General features: G+C 49.2%; 1 protein-coding gene and 1 pseudogene across 2 annotated transcripts in view; one reads left to right on the top strand and one right to left on the bottom strand.

Moving 5' to 3' along the window:
- The window catches only part of rnf103 (ring finger protein 103), a 109,006-nt gene that overhangs the window by 15,615 nt on the left and 70,512 nt on the right, over positions 1–22,879 (bottom strand). Inside the window, exons 1-3 of one of the 2 annotated variants that reach the window (XM_068029124.1) lie at positions 11,036–11,142; positions 5,569–5,629; positions 2,614–2,793 (exon numbers count right to left, since the gene is read on the bottom strand). In XM_068029124.1, the coding sequence (XP_067885225.1) occupies positions 2,614–2,793; positions 5,569–5,629; positions 11,036–11,080 (286 nt within the window). In that variant the 5' untranslated portion in view covers positions 11,081–11,142. Of the gene's footprint in view, positions 1–2,613; positions 2,794–5,568; positions 5,630–11,035; positions 11,143–22,879 lie in introns of those variants that run through there. The other variant, XM_068029134.1, reaches the window with a different exon arrangement.
- Positions 16,677–16,785, top strand: LOC137377732 (U2 spliceosomal RNA; annotated as a pseudogene).

Here is a 22,879-nt window from a genome sequence, read left to right as displayed (position 1 = left end):
ATCAGCAAAGTATTGGAAGGGGTCTTTGACACTGCTATCAAGCAGCACCTGCTCAGCAATAACCTGCTCAGTTTGGGTTCTGCCAGGGCCACTCAGCTCCTGACCTCATTACAGCCTTGGTTCAAACACGGATAAAACAGTTGAACTCCAGAGGTGAGGTGCGAGTGACTGCCCTTGACATCAAGGCAGCAGTTGACCCAGTATGGCATCAAAGAGCCTAGCAAAACTGGTGTCAATGGAAATCAGGGGGAAAACTCTCTGCTGGTTGGAGTCATAACCAGCACAAAGGAAGATGGTTATGGTTGTTGCAGGTCCATCATCTCAGTCCCAGGACATTACTGCAGGAGTTCCTCAGGGTAATGGCCTAGGCCTAACCATCTTCAGCTGCTTCATCAATGACCCCTCCATCCTCGGGTCAGAAATGGGGACGTTCGCTGATGATTGCACAATGTTCAGCATTATTTGCGACTCCTCAGATACAGAAGCAGCCAGACCTGACAACATCCAGGCTTAGGCTGATAAGTGGTAAGTAACATTTGCACCACACAAGTGCCAGGCAATGACCATCTCAAACAAAAGAGAATCTAACCATCTCCCCTTGATGTTCAGTGGCATTACCATTGCTGAATCCCCCACTATCAATATCCTGGGGGTCACTATTGACCAGAAACTAGACCACCCACATAAATGCTGTGGCTACAAGAGCAGGTCAGAGGCTGGGAATTCTGTGGTGAGTAACTCACCTACTGATTCCCTAAAGCCTGTACAGGCAAGTGGAGAGTATTCCATCACACTCCGCAGCTCCAACCACACTCAAGAAGCTCGACACCATCCAGGACAAAGCAGCCTGCTTAACTGGCACCCCATCCACCACCTTCAACATTCTCTCCCTTCACCACCGACGCACAGCGGCAGCAGAGTGTACCATCTACAAGATGCTCTGCAGTAACAGACCAATGCTCCCTCGACAACACCTTCCAAACCCGCGACCTCTACCACCTGCAAGTTCCCCTCCAATCCACACACCATCCTGACTGGGAACTATATTGCCGTTCCTTCACTGTCGCTGGGTCAAAATTCTGGAATTCTCTTGATGGCACTGTTGGTGTACCTACGTCTCAAGGACTGCAGCGGTTCGAGAAGGCAGCTCACCACCACCTACTCAAGGGCAATTAGGGATGGACAATAAATGCTGGCCTAGTCAGCGACGCCCCACGCAAACCCCCCCCCCCGCCACCCCGAAACGCATATAAAAAAAAAATCAAAACGATAGCTGGTTAAAGCTGCCCCTTTCTTACTTTGCTGAAATGTTTTGGAAGGATCATGCTCATTGCACTTTGGTAGGAGGAATAGGTGTGCAGAGTATTTCTTAAATGGTAAGAGATTAGAAAGTGTAGATGTCGAAAGGGACCTGGGTGTCCTTGTCAATAAGTCACTGAAAGCTAAAATGCAGGTGCAGCAAGCAATTAAGGCAACAAATGGTATGTTAGCCTTTATCGCAAGAGGATTTGAGTACAGGAGTAGTGAAGTCTTGCTTCAACTGTATAGAACCTTGGTTAGACCGCATCTGGAGTAGTGTGCGCAGTTTCTGGTCCCCTTACCTTTGGAAAGATATTAATGTTATAGAGGGAGTGCAACGAAGGTTCATCAAACTTGTTCCTGGGATGGTAGGACTGTCCTATGAAGACAGATTGGGGAAACTGGGCCTGTATTCTCTAGAGTTTCAAAGAATGAAGGTGATCTCATTGAAAACTACAAAATACTTGAAGGGATAGACAGGATAGATGCAAGTAAAATGTTACCCCTGGCTAGGGAGTATAGAACTGGGTGAAAATTTCAAAATATGGGGGAATCCACTTAGGACAGCGATGAGGGGAATTTTCTTTAGAGGGCTGTGAATCTTTGGAATTCTCTACCCAGAAGGCTGTGGAAGCTCAGTCATTGAGTATATTTGAAGCAGAAATGGACAGATTTCTAAATACAAATGACATAAGGGGATAAGAGGAAAGTGTGGGAAAAAGGCATTGATGATCAGCCATGATCGTATTGAATGGCGCAGCAGGCTAGATGGGCTGAATGGCCTACTCCTGCTCCTATGTTCCTATGCTACAATTCAACTGTTTTGAGTTTAATTAAGGTTGCACAAAAAGTACTTACGTACTGTACTTAAGTCAAGGCAGCCTTTAATATTTTCATTACACTTTAAGACTTCAGTTAGTCATGGAAGGTTACGGTCTCCTGATATTTCCATCGCTATCATTTTGAAATGCTTAGAGATCCTTATTTGGAAACCAGGGCCAAAATTATAACCAGCAAATAAAACCTTAAATGATAACTTCAAATTGCTCAGGCACATTGTTTTGTTCATTGAATGGAGTGAACTACAGCTAATGTTAATATGTCAAAAAAAATAGACAATAAAAAAAGCATAAAAATCAAGTTACTTGAGAATTTATTAGTTAATGTCCAATCCAGCCTAGTTTGAATGGAAGGCGAGTTCTGGCAGTCTTAAACCAGTGGCTGGCTGGACTGGGCCCACTGCAGAGATCACAAGAATTTCAATAGCTGGTCATGGCATTTTGCTGAAATTCAGGGACAATGCCAACTACTTACCAAGTTGGTTCTTCATGCTCATAAGGATGGAGTTCATTTGGGCTTTTGATGCATACAGCTTGCTCACAACCTTTCTTGACTGTACAATTTCTTTAGCTAATATAGTGCACACATCCTTTTGGCCCTTCTTTGCAGCCTCTTTCACAGATCTCTTGACTTTTTCCTCTTCTCTTTGAATATCTAACAAAGAGTTGGGACGGATTAAAACAATGACCATCAAGAAAAGAACATGCATTTGAAGAGGGGAGGCAGTGGGGTAGCGATAATGTCACTGAACTAGTAATCCAGAGGCAAAGGTTAATGCCCTGCAGACATGGGTTCAAATTGCACCACAGCAGCTGGTGGAATTTAAATACAATCAATTAAGAAAAATCTGGAATTGAAAACTAGTCTCATTAATGGTGCCATGAAACTATCAATTGTCGTAAAAACCCATCAGGTTCACTAATGTCCTTTAGGGAAGGAAACCTGCTGTTCTTACCAGGTCTGACCTACATGTGAATCCAGACCCACAGCAATGTGGTTGACTTTTAACTGCCCTCTGAAATGGTCTAGCAAGCCACACAATTGTCATGGGCAATTAGGGATAGGCAACAAATTCTGGCCTTGCCAGCGAAACCTACATCCCACGAAAAGAATAAAAAAATTATACAGTGCCTTATCACCCTTATTATTTAAAGTGCCTCATTCATTTAGTACCTTGTCACATTTACCAGGGCGCCTCAACAGGTTTCACATTCAGAAAATTAACTTGAAGTGCAGTCATGGGGTGTGGTGTACCTGGCAGGCATTTTATACACAAGATCCCATTATGAGCAAAGAGATGAATCATCAAGGATGATGTTCCTTGAGAGGGAAATGTTGGCCAGGTTATTAGCACTGTTCTTCTTTGAATACTTTACACAGTATACTGTGTCAAATGTTTAACTGAGCTACGTAATGGAATTGTTCACTTCCATTTGAACATAGCAACAGGTGTCGCAGACTGCCAAGGAAGCAGCGCTCCCTCTATTCTCTGCTGGTTGCTAACCTAGATTTTTAACTAAAATCATGAAGTGAGACTTAAACACACAACCTTCTGACTCAGGAAAATACTAGCATGCCTGTACACTGGCATTTTCAGAGTTTAGTCACTTTACCGAAAAAGAAATATACAACTTGTAAGGTTTAATGAGAAAAAAACTTTCAATTGTTTCTTTCAAAGAACTTGCCTAAAATTAACAGTAACAAGCACAGAAAGAATATGCAAAACTGGCCAACGGTAATGGGGAAGCAATATCCAAACTTAGATTTCAGCAGAGCATAACCTGAACCACACAAGTGCACTTCTAACAAGGGTCACTGGACAGCAATCAGGAGTGGAAATCTTGTATAACTGTTTCCCTTTTGCTAACCTGAGACCCAATTGCATTACCCCTACCACCACCCTGGCTGAGAATAGCTAACTCAGTACAAGCCGGTGAATGAACTGGTGACCTTACTAGTATGTATGGCTCGCACAATGATATTATCATTTCATTTAAAACATCTGCAACAATTCCGAATATGGGCTGACCTGTTCCCCTAAGAATTGCGTGGTGATCTATAATGACTTAGTGCATCGATCTTTGAAGGTGGCAGGACATATTGAGAGAGTAGTTAGTAAAGCATATGGGCTTCATAAATAGAGGTATTGAGTACAAAAGCAGGAAAGTTATGCTGAACCTTTATAAAGCTCTGGTTAGGCCCCAACTAGATAACTGCATCCAGTTCTGGTCACCACACTTTGGGAATGATGTGAGGGTCCTTCAGAGGGTGCAGAGGAGACTTACCAGAATGGTTCCAGAGATGGGGGATTTTAGTTACAAGGTTAGGTTGGAAAATCGGGGTTTGTTCTCCTTAGAACAAAGGAGATTGAGGGGAGATTTAATTGAAGCGCACAAGATTATGACATAAATTAGACAGGAAAAAAAACTTTCCCATTAATGGTACAAGGACTCGGGGACACAGATTGAAGGTTTTATACAAGAGATGCAGGGAAACTATGAGGAAGCGCTTTTTTACGCAGCAGGTGGTAACGACCCGGAACTCGCTGACATAAGGGTGGTGGAAGCGGAGACAATCAATGACTTCAAGAAGAAGTTGGATGGTCACTTGAGGGAAATAGACTTACAGGGCTACGGGGATCAAGTGGGGGAGTGGGACTGACTGGAAAGCCGGTATGGACTGTAAATGACTATGACTCTAAACTGGGCCAGGCTCTCAACAAAGATTGCTGGTGGAGGGGTTTCAGAATGTCCTATTTTTATTCGCTCATCCTTTACCAACGTTGGACACCGTGAACTATAGGTATGTCAGTGGCTTTCCTTTTTTCTGCTTTCTAATTTATGACTTGTATCTGTTTGCACCTTTTCATTTAGATGCAGAATGAAACACCCAATTAAAAACAAGCAGCAAAGAATGGTTAATCAGCCCAGCAAGCGACATTTATTTCCCCCTTTATTAAACACAAGGAATAAATAAACTTGCGAATTTTTGTTAATGTCCAGTTTATTCTAAAAGTAGATACCTAAGAGAAGTGAAGCCAGTGGTACTTCTCTTTCAGACAGCACGTTGTCACTGGACTTGATTAGCACATTAACTAACTCTAGACCCAAAAACTGCAGTTAAGCCAATATGATTTAATGTTGTGCAAAATGTTTATATAATGTCCAGTTCATCACCTAAAATTGCTTCCAACATAGGTAAAGTTTGGAAGGACAAAGTTATACGTCATTTGAATTGCTGGATGATTTTTTAAATGAAAGCATATTATGTTTATGTTATGAAATATCGTAGACCCAACCATCACATTTGCTGATAAATTTGATGAGAAATCCTATGGCTATAGTTTTCCTCAACACGTTACACAGTATACTCCATCAAATGTTTAACTGAGCTACATAATGGAAAAATAAAATCTTTACTTTTACTTACCTCGGATTTGTCTGTCAATTACTCTCATTTCCTTCCTTATTTTTAATGACCATTCTGTGACCTAATCAGAACCAAATTGTAACAGTATTAAAATCACAATTTATTTTGAATGTTGACTAGGTCAAAATCATGGAACTTGCTACCTAACGGTACTGTGAGCGCACCACGACGATACGGACTACAGCAATGGCTCACCACGACCTTCTCAATGACAATGATAAAGGCACACTCAGCCCAGTCGACCTTGCAATGTCCTCCCCACTATTATCTGGAGTCTTGTGCCAAAGTTGGGAGAGCTGTCCCACAGACTAGTCAAGAAACAGCCAGACATAGTTGTACTCACCAAATCATATCTAACAGCCAATGCCCCAAACTCCTCCATCACCATCTCTGGCTATGTCTGCTGCACTGGTAGGGCAGACTCACCAGAGGTGGTGGAACAGTGGTATACAGTCGGGATGGAATGACCCTGCGAGTCCGCAACATTGACTCCGGACCTTATGAAGTCTCATAGCACAAGGTCAAACACGGGCAAGGAAACCTCCTGCTGACTACCACCTACTGACCTCAGCACTCCCTCCTCCCATATTGCATACCACTTGAAAGAAGCACTGAGGGTAGCAAGTACACAGGATGTACTCTAGGTGGGGGACTTCAATGTCCATTACCAAGGGTGGCTTGGTAGAAAATCTACTGACCGAGCTGGTCAAGTCCTGAAGGACGTATCTGCCAAACTGGGCCTGTAGCAGGTAGCAAGAGAACCAACAGGTGGGTAAAACATACTTGACTTTGTCCTCACCAATCTATCTGTTGCAGAAGCATCTGTCCATGACAGTATTGGGAGGAGTGACCACTGCACAGTCCTTGTGGAGCCAAAGTGCCACCTTCACACTGAGGATATCCTCCATTGTGTTGTGCGGCACACCACCGTGCTAAATGGGATAGTTTCAGACAAGATTTAGCTTCTCAAAACTGGGCATCCATGAGGCGCTGTGGGCCATCAGCAGCAGCAGAACTGTATTCAACCACAATCTGTAATTTCATAGTCTAGAATATCCTGCAACTTACCAATACCATTAAGCCACGGGACCAACACTGGTTCAATGAGGAATACAACATAGCGTGTCAGGAGCAGCACTATACATACCTAAAAATTAAATGCCAACCTGGTGAAGCTACAACATAGAACTATATGCATGCTAGACAGTGGAAGCAGCAGGCTTTTGACAGAGCAAAGCGATACCACAACCAATGGATCAGATCAAAGCTCTGTAGTTCAGACACACCCAGTCATGAATAGTGGTGGACAATTAAACAACTAACTGAAGAAGGAGGCTCCACAAGCATCCCCATCCTCAACGATGGCAGAGCCCAGCATGTTGTGCATTTGCAGTACAAAGACAAAGTGGTTTACAAAAATGGTTCCAGGGATGAGGAAATTCAGTTATGAAGATAGATTGGAGAAGTTAGGATCGTTTTCTTTGGAAAAGAGAAGGCTGAGAGGTGATTTGATTGAGGTAATCAAAATCATGAGGGGTCTGGATAGAGTAGATAGGGAGATACTGTTCCCAATCGTGAAAGAACAAAGAACAAACAACAAAGAACAGTACAGCACAGGAACAGGCCATTCAGCCCTCCAAGCCTGCGCCGATCTTGATGCCTGCCTAAACTAAAACCTTCTGCACTTCCGGGGACCGTATCCCTCTATTCCCATCCTATTCATGTATTTGTCAAGATGCCTCTTAAACGTCGCTATCGTACCTGCTTCCACAACCTCCCCCGGCAGCAAGTTCCAGGCACTCACCACCCTCTGTGTAAAAAACTTGCCTCGCACATCCCCTCTAAACTTTGCCCCTCTCACCTTAAACCTATGCCCCCTAGTAACTGACTCTTCCACCCTGGGAAAAAGCTTCTGACTATCCACTCTGTCCATGCCGCTCATAACTTTGTAAACCTCTAACATGTCGCCCCTCCACCTCCGTCGTTCCAGTGAAAACAATCCAAGTTTATCCAACCTCTCCTCATAGCTAAAGGATTGAGAAGAGAGGGCACAGAGATTTAAAGTAATGGGTAAGTGAAGCAAAAGCGACATGAGGGAAAACATTTTCACGCAGTGAGCGGTTAAGGTCTGATATGCGCTGCCTGAGTGTGTGGTGGAGGCAGGTTCCATTGAAACATTCAAAAGGGAATTAGACTGCTATCTGAAAAGGAAGTACGTGCAGAGTTACGGGGAGAAGGCAGGGGAATGGCACTAAGTGAATTGTTCTTTCGGACAGCCGATGTGGGCATGATGGACCAAATGGCCTCCTTCTGCATTGTAACAATTCTGTGATTAGAAACCATCTTCAGCCTCGGCCTCCTCCTGAGGTCCCCAACATCACAGATGGCAGTCTTCAGCCAGTTCAATTCACTCCACGTATCAAGAAACAGCTGAAGGCACTGGAAACAGCAGTGGCTATGGGCCCTGACAATATTCTGGCTGTAGTAAAGAGGACTTGTGCTCCAGGACTAGTTGTGTCCCTAGTCAAGCTGTTCCAGTACAGCATTAAAGCATCTTTGGTCCAAACATCGACAAAAGAGCTGAATTCAAGCGGTAAGGCGAGAATGACTGCACTTGACATCAAGACAACATTTAAACGTTCAGTCACACCACCATCACCGCACAGTGGCAGCAGGATGTACCATATACAAAATGCATTGCAGCAACTCATCAAGCCACCTTCGACAGCACCCTCCAAACCCAAGATCTCTACCATCTAGAAGGACAAGGGCAGCAGACGCATGGGAACACCACCATCTACAAGTTCCTCTCCAAATCATACTGGCTGGCTGTGACTTGGAAATATATCACTGCTCCTTCACTGTCGCTGGGTCAAAAATTTGGAACGCCCTTCCTAACAGCACTGTGGCTGTACCCACACAAGATGGACTGCAGCGGTTCAAGAAGGCATCTCACCACCATTTTCTCAAAAGCAATTAGGGATAGGCAACAAATACTGGCTTTGCCAGTGACGCACATCAAATGAACGAATATAAAAAACTAGGAATGGACAATAAATGTTGGTCTTGCTTAACGAGACCCATGTTCCAATAATGAAGTTAAAAACGTTGTTATTTAAACTTGTCAACAGTGGGTTTTATATTTAGGATAGCAGTTAATAACAGTGGGACTGCGAATGGTAGAGCTGGAAATACAGGAAAACATTAGTTTTAGATTACAATTGAAAAATATGCTATTGTCACAAAAGGTTAGCAGACTTAGTAACCTCCCTAGTTATTGTTGCAAAAGAACCCTAGATTTATTCACTTCAATGTTTTTTCAAATGGTATCACTTTTTAAAAAAAATTCACAGGATGTGGGCATCGCTGGATGGGCCAGCATTTATTGCCCATCCCCAACTGCTTGAGAAGGTGGTGGTAAGCTGACTTCTTGAACTGCTGCAGTCCATGTGGTGTAGGGACACCCACAGTGCTGTTAGGAAGGGAGTTCCAGGATTTTTGACGCCGCGACAGTGAAGGAACAGCGATATAGTTCCAAGTCAGGATGGTGTGTGGCTTGCAGGGGAATTTGCAGATAATGCTGTTCCCACGCATCAGCTGCCCTTGTCCTTCTCGGTGATAGAGGTCACGGGTTTGGAAGGTGCTGACAAAGGAGCCTTGGTGAATTGTTGCAGTGCAAGACCTCTCAGTGACGTTTGTAAAAAAAAAATCCATGGAGTCTTTTCAGTTTTCCCAAATAAGTCAATGTCCATAATTCTGAAACACGAATCCTCAAAAATTATTTTTTTTAAAAATAGAAGCACTTTCATAACATGCAACCCTAGACAGTGGCTGTCAGCTGGTTATTCTATCCAAATGAAAAGAAAAACAATGGCTGACACAAATTCAGCCCTCATCGACTAGACAGCTAAATATAATTTCTCTCTCAAGCCAGAACAACCGAAGCCAAGTTTACTGCCTTACAATTAGGGATTGTACCAACTAACAATATACCCTATGATGTTCCTGGATTGTATGGTTCACTTTGTCTTTACCAACAGTCATCCAGGGAGCTTGCCTTATATTTTAAAGGAAATGCAGACAGACTTACATTTTTATAGCACATTAAACAAGCTCAGGACTCCCCGAGGTGACTTAGTCATTTTGAAGTGTAGTCACTGTTATAATGTAGGAACCGTGGCAGCCAATTTGCGCACAGCAAGGTCACACAAGCAGCAACGTGATAAGGAGCACTGTGGGATCTTTTATGTCCAGAAGGTAGAAAGGGCATCTGTTTAACATCTCATCTGAAAGACGGCACCTCACACTATACAGCACTCCTTCAGGATTGCACTGAAATGGCCAGCTTAGATTTTGTAGACCGGGATCTGACTATCTGACTCAGGGCAACAAGGTAAGTGCCCGAAAAGGAGAACATGCTAAACAGGATTGCAACAATAACTTGCATTTATATAGCACCTTTCATAGTTAAAACATCACAAGGCAGCTGACAGGAGAATTAACATACATAATTTGACACCAAGCCACATAAGGACGTAATAGGACAGGTGCCCATGATGTTGACTAAAGAGGTAAGTTTTAAGGATGACAGGTAGTGAGGCAGAGGTTTGAGGGGGGAATTCCAGAGAACTGAGACAGCTGATGGTATGGCCAATAACGGTGGGCCAAAGGAAATAGGGAAGGCACAAGACGCCTGAATTGGAATATTGGATATCACACAAGTAGTCTAAGATAGTGGAGGGCTCGAGGGAGGCAACGATGAGGTGGAACTGGGTAGTCAGCGTACATGCGGAAACTATGTTTTCAGTTGATATCGCCAATAGGCAGCATGTAGATAAGAATTTGGGGGTGGGAGGGGGAAAGAGAGGGGTGGCGGGGTGAGGCAAAGGATAGATTCTTACACCGATGGACCTTGAACAATACACCAAACACTGTTTAGAGTTGGAAAATCATCCCAAAAAGAACGGCAGCAATGGACCTAGAATAGTACATTATACAGCATTACACTGGTGACCTAGAGCAATGCAGTAATCACTACTGGACTGAACAGTTCTACTCCCCATTATTTACAGGGCCATCTCAACCTAACTGCTGAGCATTCCGACGTCATCTGACTGGCAGCGAAATGACTCACTCATGCAAGAGTTGGTGCTCCAACGGACCAATCAAGGGCGAAAGGAGGCGGGACCCCCAACAGGTTAGGTTACGCGGCGTCAACAACTCCCAGGACAAGAGACTAACAACAAGAAGGCAAGTAACGTGGTTTCGACGATTGGAAAGTCGGACAAAACCGGATTTAAGACAGCCTACGTCTCGTTAAACGCCATAAAACCGACAGCCTGGGGAAACTGCACAGCCATTTTTTTTTTGCAGCTGTTCCTTACTCTGCACAAACTCCCAGCAAGCTGATAACATTTCTCGGTTTGGCGGTATAATTTATTTTAAAGAAGAAAATCCGGGTGGTTACCAAATCCTTGGGCGGCCGCTCCTGTGATTTACCGAACAACCCCATATCGCCGAGCCCCAACCTCACTCTCACCACGCCCCTCGCGAGCCACTTCCGCTTTCAATGACGTCACCCAGCCAGGGCCCATGCGTTCTGCTGAACTGCCACAGGAGGCGCTGTGGCCGAGACCACGCCCCCTTTCTTTCCCTTTAAAAGCCTAACAGTGTCATACGTCATAATCACTATTGTGAAACAAGATCGTTTTAGTATAACAACTTATATTCATATAGCACCTTTAACTTAATGAGCTGCTTCATAGCAGAAGCAGCGTTACAAAACGAAATAAAAACAGAGAGTGCTGTAAATACTGGCAGCTAACATGAAAGGGGATCCTAAAGTTTTCTCTGGACATATATATGTAAACGGGTGGTAAAAGGAGTAGGGCCAATTAGGGACCAACAAGGGGATTTGCGCAGGGAGGCAGGGGGCATTGCTGAGGTATTAAATGATCGCTTCTCAAGGAGATGCACCGGTCGATCGCACCTTCTTCATCAAGAAAATTCTCTTCGATTGCTGCGGATTTCAAGCGACGGACGTCTTCTGCCTGCAGGATTTCCCCAGCAGTGGATACTTCGACGTGACGTTCCGGAACGTGGCGGGATGCATCAAGTTCCTGAAGGCGTTCAAGGAGAAAGGGGACCGGGCGCCACTGTCGATCCTCACAGCGGAGCCGCTCTTCACGCTTCCGTCACAACGGGACCGGGTGGTGACGATTCACCTCTACAACCCCCATGTTCCGGTGGTGGATGTACTCACCTTTCTCGCCAGGTACGTCGAGGTGGCCGGCAGCAGCACTGATGTCAAGGACCCCTTTGGGATTTGGACCAGCAAGCGGCAGGTCAAGGTGACCTTGAAGGTAGATCCCAGTGGAGCCATCCTCCACCCTCCCTCCAGCTTCGCTATCGGGGGAAGTCGAGGCTTCTTGGTCTACGCTGGGCAGCCCAGAGTTTGCCGCACCTGTGGCAAATCTGGTCACATGGCAGCCAACTGCAGCACGGTTGTTTGCAAGAACTGCAAGGAGGAAGGCCATCAGACCAAGGACTGTAAGCAGACTAAGTGTTGCAACTTGTGCGGTGCGGCAGGCCATCTCTACAAGACTTGTCCCAAACGTTGCCTCAGCTATGCTCAGGCGGCAAGGTCCAAGGATAGGCCGGGAGAAGGTTCGACGAAGGCGTCCGCTGTCCGAAAGGAGACCAGCAACCTTCTCCACAGTGAGGAACTTCAACCTGAGAAGGAAGGGGAGGCAGCTGAAACCAACGACCCAGCACCTACCCAGCGCCCGGAAACCCCTCCTCCACAGACAGAATCAATGGAGGAGGAGGCAGCAGATGGACAAACAGGTCAGTGGCAAGTGGTCCAGAGGGAAACCACAAAGAAAAAACATCCCAAAGCCACCACCCAAACCAGTGGCAAGAGGAGGCTCTCTTCTGAATCAGACTGCAACAACTCCTCTTCACTGGACGGGGAAATGCTGGAACGACAGCCCCTTCAAAAGAGGCGGCAGAACTCCGAGATGGATGATAAAGCATCCCAGCCCCCGGGCACTGGAAGCTGTGATGGGCCCGGCGTGCCCCAACCCCAATGCCCCACACGTAACGAAGTGGCCAACGCATCTCAGCTCTGCGACACCGGGAGCAAAGACACGTCTGGCGCACCTGAGCTCCGGGAGACCGGGACTGTGATGTTTTTGAGGAGGAACAGATGGAAGCAGCTGAGGACAACCCAATCCTCTCTGCCTACAAGACCCCCCCGATGTCACCCGAGCGGCACAAACCCTGCATGAAAAATCAGGAGGGGTTTCTGAGCCCAACCAACGTGAAACTGCTTGCGCACACGATGGGTATGCAGGAACACCCCGAAGGGGAAGGACTGGGACTAGCGAGGACAAATGGTATGGGAAGCAACAACTAATTTTTAGTAAAAAATGGGTGTAAGAATTGCTTCCATTAATGTGCGTAGCATTAAATCTACTACGCGATGTGTTTCAACCTTGGATTACCTTGCCAAGGTCAAAGCTGACCTACTGTTTCTGCAGGAGTGTGGAATACCACACCTCAGCACCTACAGGCAGTGGTCGCGATGGTGGTCCCACGGGCCATCGATCTGGTCGGGGGGTAATGACTGCCGTTCCTCCGGCCTGGGTATTCTGCTGCGGGGAGGTAACTTCACCATCTCCGAAGTTAAGGAGGTGGTGGGCGGCCGCCTCCTCGTAGCAGACGTGATGTACAACAACGCTCCGCTCCGGTTGATCAACGTGTACGCCCCGGTACAACGCAGCGAGCGGCTGACCGTCTTCCAGCAGCTCCCACTGCTGCTGGCGACGTCCAGGCCGGTCATCCTAGGCGGTGACTTCAACTGCATCATCGATGCGGCTGGACGATCCGGCAGTGACGACAGCAAACTGGACGCTACGTCCAGATTCCTAATAGAAACAGTTAAGGATGCCAAACTGCACGACGTCTTCAGCAAACCTGCAGACGGAGCGCAGCGCAGATACACATGGTCAAGATCGGACGGGTCTGCCCGTTCCAGGATTGACTTCCTGTTGGTGTCCCGTGCTGTCACGGTCGGATCCACCGACGTCAAGCCGGTGTTCTTCTCCGACCACTGCCTCTTACTGGCCGACTGTCACTTACAGGACGACCAGCGGGTTGGCAGAGGGACGTGGAAGCTCAATGAGACACTGCTGACCCCAGAGAACGTTGAGGAACTCAAAAGGGATTACAAAGGTTGGAGGACCGTGAAACCCCTCTTTGAGTCTCCAGTTCACTGGTGGGAAGCGATTAAGGAGAACATCAAGAGGTTCTTCATCCACAAAGGCGTTCAGAAGGCGAGAGAGAGACAGAGGGAACTGTCCCGACTCCAGAAAATTATGCAAAATCTACTCCGGTTGCAGTCAATGGGGGTCGAGGTCAAGGAGGACCTCCAAGAGGTGAAGAGCCAGCAGGCCTCGCTCTTTGCCAAGGAGGCCTCCAAGATCATCTTCCGGTCCAGAGTCCGCTCCATCGAGCAGGATGAGACGTGCTCGCGTTACTTCTTCCAAAAGGTACACAGAGAGAGCTCTGTTATCAGCAGCCTGAAGGAAGAAGATGGCTCGGTAACGTCTTCGCAGCCCGACATACTCAGGATCAGCAAATCCTTTTATGCTGGGCTGTATGACGCGAAGCCCACAGACAGCAGAGCCTCCCAGTCCTTCCTGTCATCTATCACAGAGGTCTTAGATGACAGCAGGAGGGAGGGACTGGACAAGCCGCTAACTCTGGACGAGCTGACAAAGGCCGTCGAGTCATTCGAGACGAGTAAAACTCCCGGGAGCGACGGCTTACCGGTCGAGTTGTACTCGGCCCTGTGGGACTGTGTCGGCCCAGACCTGCTGGAAGTATACGAGAGTATGCTCCTGGCCGGCAGCATGTCAGAATCCATGAGGAAAGGCATCATCACCCTCATTTACAAGCAGAAGGGGGAGAGGGCAGAAATCAGAAATTGGCGGCCCATCTCACTGCTTAATGTTGATTACAAGATTCTGTCCAAAGTCATAGCCAGTCGAGTCAAGTCTGCTCTGGAGTTGGTGATTCACCCCGATCAGACCTGTACTGTACCCGGCAGGAAGATCTCTGATAGTCTCGCGCTACTCAGGGATACGATCGCCTACGTACAGGACAGGAGGGTGGACATCTGCCTCATCAGCCTGGACCAGGAGAAGGCTTTTGACAGGATATCGCACACCTACATGATGGACGTGCTTTCCAAAATGGGGTTTGGGGAGGAAATCTGCAATTGGATCCAACTGCTCTACACAAACATCAGGAGCGCAGTGTCAATCAACGGGTGGGAATCTGAAAGTTTCCCGATCAAATCTGGAGTCAGACAGGGCTGTCCTCTGTCCCCGGTCTTGTTTGTTTGCTGTATTGAACCCTTTGCTGAGTCTATTAGGAAGGATGCGAGCATAAGAGGGGTGACAATCCCAGGCAGCGGAGGCACTCAGGTCAAAACCTCCCTGTACATGGATGACGTCGCCGTCTTCTGCTCGGATCCGCTGTCCGTGCGCAGACTGATGAGCATCTGCGACCAGTTCGAACTGGCCTCGGGAGCCAAAGTTAACCACGGCAAGAGCGAGGCCATGTTCTTTGGGAACTGGGCTGACCGATCCTTTGTCCCCTTCACCGTCAGGTCAGATTACCTGAAGGTGCTGGGGATATGGTTCGGAAGGGCCGGGGCGTGCACCAAAACATGGGAGGAGCGAGTAGCCAAGGTACGACAAAAGTTGGGCATGTGGGGGCAGCGATCTCTCTCCATTGTGGGTAAGAACCTGGTCATCAGGTGCGAGGCGCTCACGTTGTTGCTGTACGTGGCGCAGGTCTGGCCCATACCCCACTCCTGCGCCGTGGCAGTCACCCGAGCCATTTTCCGCTTCGTCTGGGGATCTAAAATGGACCGGGTCCGGAGGGACACGATGTTCAAATCTCTGGACATGGACGGGAAAAATGTACCCAACGTGGCCCTCATCCTGATGACCACCTTCGTGTGCGGCTGCATCAAGCTATGTGTAGATCCCCAGTACGCAAACTCCAAGTGTCACTACGTGCTGAGGTTCTATCTGTCCCCGGTGTTGCGAAGGATGGGCCTGGTCACATTGCCGCGGAACGCTCCGTGCAGTTGGGACGTGCCATACCACCTATCCTTCGTGGAGCAGTTTCTGCGGAAAAACACCTTTGACCACCGGTCCATCAGGCAGTGGTCTGCACGGAATGTCCTCAAGGCCCTACGGGAAAAGGAAACGGTGGATCCTGTCGGATGGTTCCCCGAGCAGACCGTCAAAGTCATTTGGCGGAATGCCTCATCACCAGAACTTTCAAACAAGCACCAAGACGTAGCTTGGCTGGTGGTGAGAAGGGCCCTCCCCGTCAGATCCTTCATGCACACCCGAAGTCTCGCCCCCTCCGCACAGTGCCCCCGCGTTGGCTGTGGTGGGGAAGAGACGGTCGCCCACCTCCTCCTGGAATGTGCCTTTGCAAAGCAGGTGTGGAAAGAGATGCAGTGGTTTTTGTCAAGGTTCATCCCAAGCAGCTCTGTAACACAGGAGTCTGTGCTCTACGGGCTGTTCCCAGGGACGCACACCGAGACAAACATCAACTGCTGCTGGAGGACTATCAATTCGGTGAAAGACGCCCTTTGGTCTGCCCGAAACCTGCTGGTCTTCCAGCGCAAAGAGTTGTCCACCACCGAATGTTGCAGACTGGCACATTCCAAGGTCCAGGACTACGTGCTGAGGGACGCACTAAAGCTTGGGGCAGCCGCAGCAAAGGCTCAATGGGGAAAGACCACAGTGTAAGGTTCCCCCACCAAGTTGGACTGAGGGGCTGGATCAATGGGAAACCCCTCAAACTGTATCGTTAATATTCTCAATTGCTGTAAATGTAAAACTGTAATTGACATGACAATTGTGAAACGGAAGGGTTGGGAAGAAACTCATGACAGTATTGAAGGAAACTGATCTCCTTTGCAATGTTTGTATTTTTTGGTGCTGTTTGGAAACTGTTTGGCAATGTAATTTTTACAGATTTTTATGAATAAAGTATATTTTGGAAAGAAAAAAAAAATGATCGCTTCTCGGCCTTTTGGCTAAGATCAAGTGTAGTATCTGTTCTTATCAGTGCTTATTTGATTGAGAAGAGACCATGATCATTGCCTTTTGATCCTGGGGAAGCTTTGAGTAAAATGGCTATAACCAATTTTCGAGCTTCGGGCCAGGGAGTGCGCAACACCGTTCGGGTGGTCGTGAAGGACAAGGAAGGAGATGCACCGGTCGATCGCACCTTCTTCATCAAGAAAATTCTCTTCGATTGCTGCGGATTTCAAGCGACGGACGTCTTCTGCCTGCAGGATTTCCCCAGCAGTGGATACTTCAACGTGACGTTCCGGAACGTGGCGGGATGCATCAAGTTCCTGAAGGCGTTCAAGGAGAAAGGGGACCGGGCGCCACTGTCGATCCTCACAGCGGAGCCGCTCTTCACGCTTCCGTCACAACGGGACCGGGTGGTGACGATTCACCTCTACAACCCCCATGTTCCGGTGGTGGATGTACTCACCTTTCTCGCCAGGTACGTCGAGGTGGCTGGCAGCAGCACTGATGTCAAGGACCCCTTTGGGATCTGGACCAGCAAGCGGCAGGTCAAGGTGACCTTGAAGGTAGATCGAAGTGGAGCCATCATCCACCCTCCCTCCAGCTTCGCTATCGGGGGAAGTCGAGGCTTCTTGGTCTACGCTGGGCAGCCCAGCGTTTGCCGCACCTGTGGCAGCATGGCAGCCAACTGCAGTATGGTTGTTTGCAAGAACTGCAAGGAGGAAGGCCATCAGACCAAGGACTGTAAGCAGATTAAGTGTTGCAACTTGTGCGGTGCGGCAGGCCATCTCTACAAGACCTACCCCAAACGTTGCCTCAGCTATGCTCAGGCGGCAAGGTCCAAGGAAAGGCCGGGAGAAGGTTCGACGAAGGCGTCCGCTGTTCGAAAGGAGACCAGCAACCTTCTCCGCAGTGAGGAGCTTCAACCTGAGAAGGAAGGGGAGGCGGCTGAAACCAACGACCCAGCACCTACCCAGCGCCCGGAAACCCCTCCTCCACAGACAGAATCAATGGAGGAGGAGGCAGCAGATGGACAAACAGGTCAGTGGCAAGTGGTCCAGAGGAAAACCACAAAGAAAAAACATCCCAAAGCCACCACCCAAACCAGTGGCAAGAGGAGGCTCTCTTCTGAATCAGACAACAACAACTCCTCTTCACTGGACGGGGAAATGCTGGAACGACAGCCCCTTCAAAAGAGGCGGCAGAACTCCGAGATGGATGATAAAGCATCCCAGCCCCCGGGCACTGGAAGCTGTGATGGGCCCGGCGTGGCCCAACCCCAATGCCCCACACGTAACGACGTGGCCAACGCATCTCAGCTCCGGGACACCGGGAGCAAAGACACGTCTGGCGCACCTGAGCTCCGGGAGACCGGGAGCTGTGATGTTTTCGAGGAGGAACAGATGGAAGCAGCTGAGGACAACCCAATCCTCTCTGCCTACAAGACCCCCCCGATGTCACCCGAGCGGCACAAACCCTGCATGAAAAATCAGGAGGGGTTTCTGAGCCCAACCAACATGAAACTGCTTGCGCACACGATGGGTATGCAGGAACATCCCAAAGGGGAAGGACTGGGACTAGCGAGGACAAATGGTATGGGAAGCAACAACTAATTTTTAGTAAAAAATGGGTGTAAGAATTGCTTCCATTAATGTGCGTAGCATTAAATCTACTACGCGATGTGTTTCAACCTTGGATTACCTTGCCAAGGTCAAAGCTGACCTACTGTTTCTGCAGGAGTGTGGAATACCACACCTCAGCACCTACAGGCAGTGGTCGCGATGGTGGTCCCACGGGCCATCGATCTGGTCGGGGGGTAATGACTGCCGTTCCTCCGGCCTGGGTATTCTGCTGCGGGGAGGTAACTTCACCATCTCCGAAGTTAAGGAGGTGGTGGGCGGCCGCCTCCTCGTAGCAGACGTGATGTACAACAAAGCTCCGCTCCGGTTGATCAACGTGTACGCCCCGGTACAACGCAGCGAGCGGCTGACCATCTTCCAGCAGCTCCCACTGCTGCTGGCGACGTCCAGGCCGGTCATCCTAGGCGGTGACTTCAACTGCATCATCGATGCGGCTGGACGATCCGGCAGTGACGACAGCAAACTGGACGCTATGTCCAGATTCCTAATAGAAACAGTTAAAGATGCCAAACTGCATGACGTCTTCAGCAAACCTGCAGACGGAGCGCAGCGCAGATACACATGGTCAAGATCGGACGGGTCTGCCCGTTCCAGGATTGACTTCCTGTTGGTGTCCCGTGCTGTCACGGTCGGATCCACCGACGTCAAGCCGGTGTTCTTCTCCGACCACTGCCTCTGACTGGCCGACTGTCACTTACAGGACGACCAGCGGGTTGGCAGAGGGACGTGGAAGCTCAATGCGACACTGCTGACCCCAGAGAACGTTGAGGAACTCATAAGGGATTACAAAGGTTGGAGGACCGTGAAACCCCTCTTTGAGTCTCCAGTTCACTGGTGGGAAGCGATTAAGGAGAACATCAAGAGGTTCTTCATCCACAAAGGTGTTCAGAAGGCGAGAGAGAGACAGAGGGAACTGTCCCGACTCCAGAAAATTATGCAAAATCTACTCCGGTTGCAGTCAATGGGGGTCGAGGTCAAGGAGGACCTCCAAGAGGTGAAGAGTCAGCAGGCCTCGCTCTTTGCCAAGGAGGCCTCCAAGATCATCTTCCGGTCCAGAGTCCGCTCCATCGAGCAGGATGAGACGTGCTCGCGTTACTTCTTCCAAAAGGTACACAGAGAGAGCTCTGTTATCAGCAGCCTGAAGGAAGAAGATGGCTCGGTAACGTCTTCGCAGTCCGACATACTAAGGATCAGCAAATCCTTTTATGCTGGGTTGTATGACACGAAGCCCACAGACAGCAGAGCCTCCCAGTCCTTCCTGTCATCTATCACAGAGGTCTTAGATGACAGCAGGAGGGAGAGACTGGACAAGCCGCTAACTCTGGACGAGCTGACAAAGGCCGTCGAGTCCTTCGAGAAGAGTAAAACTCCCGGGAGCGACGGCTTACCGGTCGAGTTGTACTCGGCCCTGTGGCACTGGGTCGGCCCGGACCTGCTGGAAGTATACGAGAGTATGCTCCTGGCCGGCAGCATGTCAGAATCCATGAGAAAAGGCATCATCACCCTCATTTACAAGCAGAAGGGGGAGAGGGCAGAAATCCGAAATTGGCGGCCCATCTCACTGCTTAATGTTGATTACAAGATTCTGTCCAAAGTCATAGCCAGTCGAGTCAAGTCTGCTCTGGAGTTGGTGATTCACCCCGATCAGACCTGTACTGTACCCAGCAGGAAGATCTCTGATAGTCTCGCGCTACTCAGGGATACGATCGCCTACGTACGGGACAGGAGGGTGGACACCTGCCTCATCAGCCTGGACCAGGAGAAGGCTTTTGACAGGATATCGCACACCTACATGATGGACGTGCTTTCCAAAATGGGGTTTGGGGAGGGAATCTGCAATTGGATCCAACTGCTCTGCACAAACATCAGTAGTGCAGTCTCAATCAACGGGTGGGAATCTGAAAGTTTCCCGATCAAATCTGGAGTCAGACAGGGCTGTCCTCTGTCCCCGGTCTTGTTTGTTTGCTGTATTGAACCCTTTGCTGAGTCTATTAGGAAGGATGCGAGCATAAGAGGGGTGACAATCCCAGGCAGCGGAGGCACTCAGGTCAAAACCTCCCTGTACATGGATGACGTCGCCGTTTTCTGCTCGGATCCGCTGTCCGTGCGCAGACTGATGAGCATCTGCGACCAGTTTGAACTGGCATCGGGAGCCAAAGTCAACCACGGCAAGAGCGAGGCCATGTTCTTTGGCAACTGGGCTGACCGAGCCTTTGTCCTCTTCACCGACAGGTCAGGTTACCTGAAGGTGCTGGGGATATGGTTCGGAAGGGCCGGGGCGTGCACCAAAATATGGGAGGAGCGAGTAGCTAAGGTACGACAAAAGTTGGGCATGTGGGGGCAGCGATCTCTCTCCATTGTGGGTAAGAACCTGGTCATCAGGTGCGAGGCGCTCATGTTGTTGCTCTACGTGGCGCAGGTCTGGCCCATACCCCACTCCTGCGCCGTGGCAGTCACCCGAGCCATTTTCCGCTTCGTCTGGGGATCTAAAATGGACCGGGTCCGGAGGGACACGATGTTCAAATCTCTGGACAAGGGCGGGAAAAATGTACCCAACGTGGCCCTCATCCTGATGACCACCTTCGTGTGCGGCTGCATCAAGCTGTGTGTAGATCTCCAATACGCAAACTCCAAGTGTCACTACGTGCTGAGGTTCTATCTGTCCCCGGTGTTGCGAAGGATGGGCCTGGTCACATTGCCGCGGAACGCTCCGTGCAGTTGGGCGGTGCCGTACCACCTATCCTTCGTGGAGCAGTTTCTGCGGGAAAACACGTTTGACCACCGGTCCATCAGGCAGTGGTCTGCACGGAATGTCCTCAAGGCCCTACGGGAAAAGGAAACGGTGGATCCTGTCGGATGGTTCCCCGAGCAGACCGTCAAAGTCATTTGGCGGAATGCCTCATCACCAGAACTTTCAAACAAGCACCAAGACGTAGCTTGGCTGGTGGTGAGAAGGGCCCTCCCCGTCAGATCCTTCATGCACACCCGAAGTCTCGCCCCCACCGCACAGTGCCCCCGCATTGGCTGTGGTGGGGAAGAGACGGCCGCCCACCTCCTCCTGGAATGTGCCTTTGCAAAGCAGGTGTGGAAAGAGATGCAGTGGTTTTTGTCAAGGTTCATCCCAAGCAGCTCTGTAACACAGGAGTCTGTGCTCTACGGGCTGTTCCCAGGGACGCACACCGAGACAAACATCAACTGCTGCTGGAGGACTATCAATTCGGTGAAAGACGCCCTTTGGTCTGCCCGAAACTTGCTGGTCTTCCAGCGCAAAGAGTTGTCCACCGCCGAATGTTGCAGACTGGCACATTCCAAGGTCCAGGACTACGTGCTGAGGGACGCACTAAAGCTTGGGGCAGCCGCAGCAAAGGCTCAATGGGGAAAGACCACAGTGTAAGGTTCCCCCACCAAGCTGGACTGAGGGGCTGGATCCATGGGAAACCGCTCGAACTGGATCGTTAATATTCTCAATTGCTGTAAATGTAAAACTGTAATTGACATGACAATTGTGAAACAGAAGGGTTGGGAAGAAACTCATGACAGTATTGAAGGAAACTGATCTCCCTTGCAATGTTTGTATTTTTTGGTGCTGTTTGGAAACTGTTTGGCAATGTAATTTTTACAGATTTTTATGAATAAAGTATATTTTGGAAATAAAAAAAAAAATTAAATGAATACTTTGCAGTCTCAATCAACGGGTGGGAATCTGAAAGTTTCCCGATCCAATCTGGAGTCAGACAGGGCTGCCCTCTGACCCGGTCTTGTTTGTTTGCTGTATTGAACCCTTTGCTGAGTCTATTAGGAAGGATGCGAGCATAAGAGGGTGACAATCCCAGGCAGCGGAGGCACTCAGGTCAAAACCTCCCTGTACATGGATGACGTCGCCGTTTTCTGCTCAGATCCGCTGTCCGTGCGCAGACTGATGAGCATCTGCGACCAGTTCGAACTGGCCTCGGGAACCAAAGTTAACCACGGCAAGAGCGAGGCCATGTTCTTTGGCAACTGGGCTGACCGATCCTTTGTCCCCTTCACCGTCAGGTCAGATTACCTGAAGGTGCTGGGGATATGGTTCGGAAGGGCCGGGGCATGCACCAAAATATGGGAGGAGCGAGTAGCCAAGGTACGACAAAAGTTGGGCATGTGGGGGCAGCGATCTCTCTCCATTGTGGGTAAGAACCTGGTCATCAGGTGCGAGGCGCTCACGTTGTTGCTCTACGTGGCGCAGGTCTGGCCCATACCCCACTCCTGCGCCGTGGCAGTCACCCTAGCCATTTTCCGCTTCGTCTGGGGATCTAAAATGGACCGGGTCCGGAGGGACACGATGTTCAAATCTCTGGACAAGGGCGGGAAAAATGTACCCAACGTGGCCCTCATCCTGATGACCACCTTCGTGTGCGGCTGCATCAAGCTGTGTGTAGATCTCCAGTACGCAAACTCCAAGTGTCACTACGTGCTGAGGTTCTATCTGTCCCCGGTGTTGCGAAGGATGGGCCTGGTCACATTGCCGCGGAACGCTCCGTGCAGTTGGGCGGTGCCGTACCACCT

This window comes from Heterodontus francisci, chromosome 1, assembly GCF_036365525.1.
Source record: "Heterodontus francisci isolate sHetFra1 chromosome 1, sHetFra1.hap1, whole genome shotgun sequence".
Lineage (NCBI taxonomy): Eukaryota > Metazoa > Chordata > Chondrichthyes > Heterodontiformes > Heterodontidae > Heterodontus > Heterodontus francisci.
This window is presented reverse-complemented; position numbering and strand designations above follow the sequence as displayed.